The sequence below is a fragment of the Diorhabda sublineata genome, chromosome 8 (genome assembly GCF_026230105.1).
Source record: "Diorhabda sublineata isolate icDioSubl1.1 chromosome 8, icDioSubl1.1, whole genome shotgun sequence".
NCBI classification, from domain to species: Eukaryota; Metazoa; Arthropoda; class Insecta; order Coleoptera; family Chrysomelidae; genus Diorhabda; species Diorhabda sublineata.
The window spans coordinates 28442315-28446623 of NC_079481.1; the positions used below are offsets into that span (position 1 = coordinate 28442315).

General features: G+C 35.6%; 1 protein-coding gene across 1 annotated transcript; it reads right to left on the bottom strand.

Moving 5' to 3' along the window:
- Positions 1-649: 649 nt before the first annotated feature.
- LOC130447352 (phospholipase A2 inhibitor-like) lies at positions 650-3286 on the bottom strand. Its single transcript, XM_056784127.1, has 2 exons — positions 2893-3286; positions 650-1450 (listed from the first exon to the last, which is right to left on the bottom strand). Exons 1-2 carry the CDS (start codon positions 3224-3226, stop codon positions 693-695), a joined length of 1092 nt encoding a protein of 363 aa, XP_056640105.1. The 5' UTR covers positions 3227-3286; the 3' UTR covers positions 650-692.
- Between the last annotated feature and the right edge of the window lie 1023 nt (positions 3287-4309).

Sequence of the window (4309 nt, forward strand, 5' to 3'; positions counted from 1 at the left end):
GGGCTTCATCACTAAAAAAAACAATAGCGTCCTCAGGAACGACTTCCAGAAAAACCTCACACACGTTCCTCCGAGAATTGAAGTCACGTTCAGAAAGTTCCTGCACAATTGCCATCTTGTATGGATGAAAATGAAGATCATCATGAAGTATTCTCCTCACAGAACGATCGGAAAGTCCAAGGGCAGACGCATGTTTGCGCGCAGAACGCCGTGGTGATCGCAACACTGAAGTTCTAACTAACTCAATGTTCTCCGGTGATCTAATGGGCCGAGGGACTCCAGTTCTTCGTCTTGTCACACTTGCAGTTTGTCTGAACGTAGTGACCCACGTAACAATTGATTTCCGGTCCGGGACAGGGGCCAAGGGGGCTAAATTAAAGCGATTCCGAAAGGCGCGCTGGGTTGCGATCACAGAACATCCGCTCGAAAAGTAAACCTCAACGGCAAACGCACGCTCCTCACTGTTCCAACGCATGATGGCGACTGAACTGTGCCGGGACAAAACTTTATAGTCCCCCCTCTCGAACGAGACCACTAGCACTCCGTTACGACATCTACCGACTAAATGGCGAACTTTTTAAAAAAGGAAGTTATGCTGCCGCACCCGTTATATTGCAAATTAATAGGTGAGGAAATAGAAAAATATTCATTCACAACGTTACAAACTTTTATTAATAAATCCTCAAAATTTATTACAAGTTTTTGTATTTCAAAGTTTTGGGTTTATTCTCAAAAACTTCAATTTCTTCAACTTCATTAGGAATCTCCTTTTCATTCTTAAGCTCCTTCAGCCTCTTCTCCAGGAGTGTTAATTTAACTCTAACTCTTTTAGCTATACAATCCATCTCGGAATAAGAAAAATCTACATTCTTTTTCTTTTGCGACCATTCTTTGATCCGTTCCAAACAAACACAATCGAATGGGTTCGAATCTATGTGATTTGTTTCAGCTTTCAACACCTTATCTAAATTACCTTTGAAACATTCAATGTTATTTTTATTTAAACGAAGATCTTCTACTTGAATTCCATTCAATAAATTTTCGTCAAAATCTTCCAATACGTTATTATCCAACCATAAATTATTGATTTTTTTCAGTCCAGAAAAAGCTTGAGGATCGATTTTATGAATTTTATTGTGACTGAATACCAAATTTATCGTAAGATCCAATTTTCCAAATTTTTTTTCGCCTGTCATATGTTTGAAACTATTAGCAGGTAGTTCGTCAATTGAATTGTTCTGAATTGAGATTCTGGTTAAAATAGGAGTGTTATCCAGCCATTCCGGATTCCATTTCTGGATCAAATTGTCCGCTAAGTTGATGTTTAACAATTCAGGTAAGTTATTCAAAGCTTGGGGGTGTATATATGAGATTTCATTAAGGCTAAGATCCAGAGTTGAAATTCCTAAGCTGTTAAATACTCCTTTTTCAATCGATTTTATCTTGTTTCCTAAAATATATAATGTAAATCAGGTATGCGATCAGAGCAAGAAAACTCCTTTGAATAGAGCATATAGCCAGAATGGACGAAGATACGTTTTAAGAGGAGAAAGAGCGAAAAGGAACCTCGACGAATTTTCGCCGATATTAAAATCTCCCATGGATCGCAATTGCAAGGAGATGTTGTAACTACTGACTAGTTTTGACGTTATTACGTCTCATCAGAGCAGAGCAGGCCTGAACTGAAGACAACGTCAAAGAGCGTCGCTATTTGGTTCATGTAGTGTTCAGCTAATGTAATTATAGCCTCTTCTTGCAATTGCGAGCCATTGGGGATGTTAATATCGACAAAAAAGTCGATTGGGATCACGCTCTTCAGTTGTAATTTGATGTTTTTAGTTTGCTGTTGACTTAACTGATATCCATAATGAATATTGTTATTGCGAGCTTTCAAAATGAATCCTATGAATATTTTGATAAAGAATTGAAAAATCAAAAAAAATCAAAAAATCAAATTAAACAGTTTTATTTTGAGAATAGCCCGTAAACTCGCACATTCCTACAATTTTAGACCTGAACCAAGTCTCTCTATTCATTGCTGAGTTATAGTGGTCCAAATAAGCTTTTTTTAGCGTATTTTTGTGAACCAAATATATTCATTATTATTTAAACGCATGTCTTCAATTTTAATGGTTATTTTTGAGCGTAAAACATAAAGTTCTTCACTCCATCAGCTGACATCGATGCTCAAATCATTAGTTTTTATAAAACTACTGGTACAACATGAAGTTTGAAACGCAATAGGCTTACGTGAATGAAAGAGAAGCTAGACACTGTCTACGAACATCATTTACCATCGTAACATTTCGGCTGTATCACCTTCGTTCGAAACGGCCAAAACTGTGACAGATATCATTGAAAAATGATATTGTATAACCCTGTTACTATTATCAAGGCACCACTCCAAATAATATAGTTCAATTTGTTCCTTTTCATTGTTCATGCTATTCTAGTTTTCATTATCTGATATTTAACAGTAAGGGCTTTTCTTTTGTCTATATATTCACATATTGCAGGCCTTTAATGCCCATGACTCTTTTTTCTTCTTTTATCGGTCTTTAACAAGTTGCGATTCTCTATTTTTGGATTCCAATTCGTTTCTACGTCTCTAATATCCTTCAGAACGGAATCCACCACTTTTTATTTCGTCTCTTTCTCGTACCTCCTTCCTCTTTTTCTATGGCCCTTTTAGCAAATCTATTCTTTGGGTTTTTACGTATCTCTACTCTACTGTTTGGTCTAAAATGTTATTCTTAATAATAGTTATTTATTCCGTTTGGGCAAAAATCAAAATAGATAAGATTAAATGACATTGAAATAAAGTATTAATAAAAAATACGAAATAAAAATCAATTCCTAATATCTCAATTGATATAATCTTGAGATACTAACCTTTGAGTGATAATTTTCTCAATGAATCAGCATTACTTATAGCTCCTTGTCGAATATCCTCTACGTTGCAAAATTCTATCACCAGCTCATCCAAATCCTCCAAATCTGCTAGAGAATCTTTATACAATATCGGTATATTCTGGTCTTTGAATTCAATCGCGTCAAAAACGGAATTAGGTAAGAAATCTTTCAATTTGTTACCGTTGGGTATCGTTTTTTTAAATTTTTCTGTAAAGACACTATACCCACGAAAAGTAACGTCTTTAAAAGTTACTTCGATGGTTTTGCCGAAACAGAAAGGTAGAAACAACAAAAAAATAATTTTACTAAACATCTTGTTGAGTAATATTGATAGTATACCAGAATTAAATGAATATATATTAAAATTATACCAGGATTCTGTGAAATTCGTTCGTTCTAGGTTATCTCAAGATAACATTTAGTTAATTGGAATAATATTATGAGAAAATTCAAACAAAATATTGTACTAATGAATTGTGATCATATTAAATATATCCATGAATTATTCATATTATTTTCTTTCTGATCATACTATGTACATTCATAAAATTTTTCGGTAATTATACCAAAAATTCGAACTTATCAACAATAATCATATCAAAAATTCAGACACTGATATTAGAAACCTTGTGTAGACGTAAAAAATAGTTATTGTATGATTTTCTTGGATTTATCAAAAGAGTTTAACACTATTAATTATCCGTGGTTAATTATATTTAAGTTTTTTTTATGCAAAAAGCAAGCACAAAAAGATGAACCCTTTTACACTCAGGTGGACGTGTGGAGATGCCTGTGGATATGTATCTTGAACTTCTGTAGGTTGTAGTGTTCAAGAAAGACTAACCTTAGTAGCTGATTCCACTTCTACAAAATTCTGGCGGCGAACTCGGTGTTCATGAGCCACGTCTGCCTGTAGTGCAGGTCTGGGATTATGTTGGACAGATCGGAAGAGCATTTTCCGTGGTAGTACCGGTAAACAGATCGGCGACCTTTCTTCTCTGCTCTAAGCTGTCCAAGTTTGTAGTCAACTCTGGATCGTCTATAACTCGAACTGTTCTCTTCTGTATTGGGTCAGGCGTCTTCAGGGTATGCATGGAACCTTGGAGCAGATTAGAAGCTGATGCGGAGTGTATAGCTTTTTGGTCTTAAAGGGGGCTCCAAGTTTTTGTGAAGCTGCTTTGGTTAAATTGACTATGTGACTATGCCAAGACATATTGCTTCCAATCTCAACACCAAACAAACGATTTTGTGGTGATTGTGATATAGCAGCCCGTTTCTTTGCTGCACTCAATCAAATTGCTTCCACCCCATTCAAGAATGTTTTCGGATCGGTATCGATCTTTTGCTGTCTAAGGATTTGGGCTTTGATTCGAGTTTATTGGGACGACTCCAATGT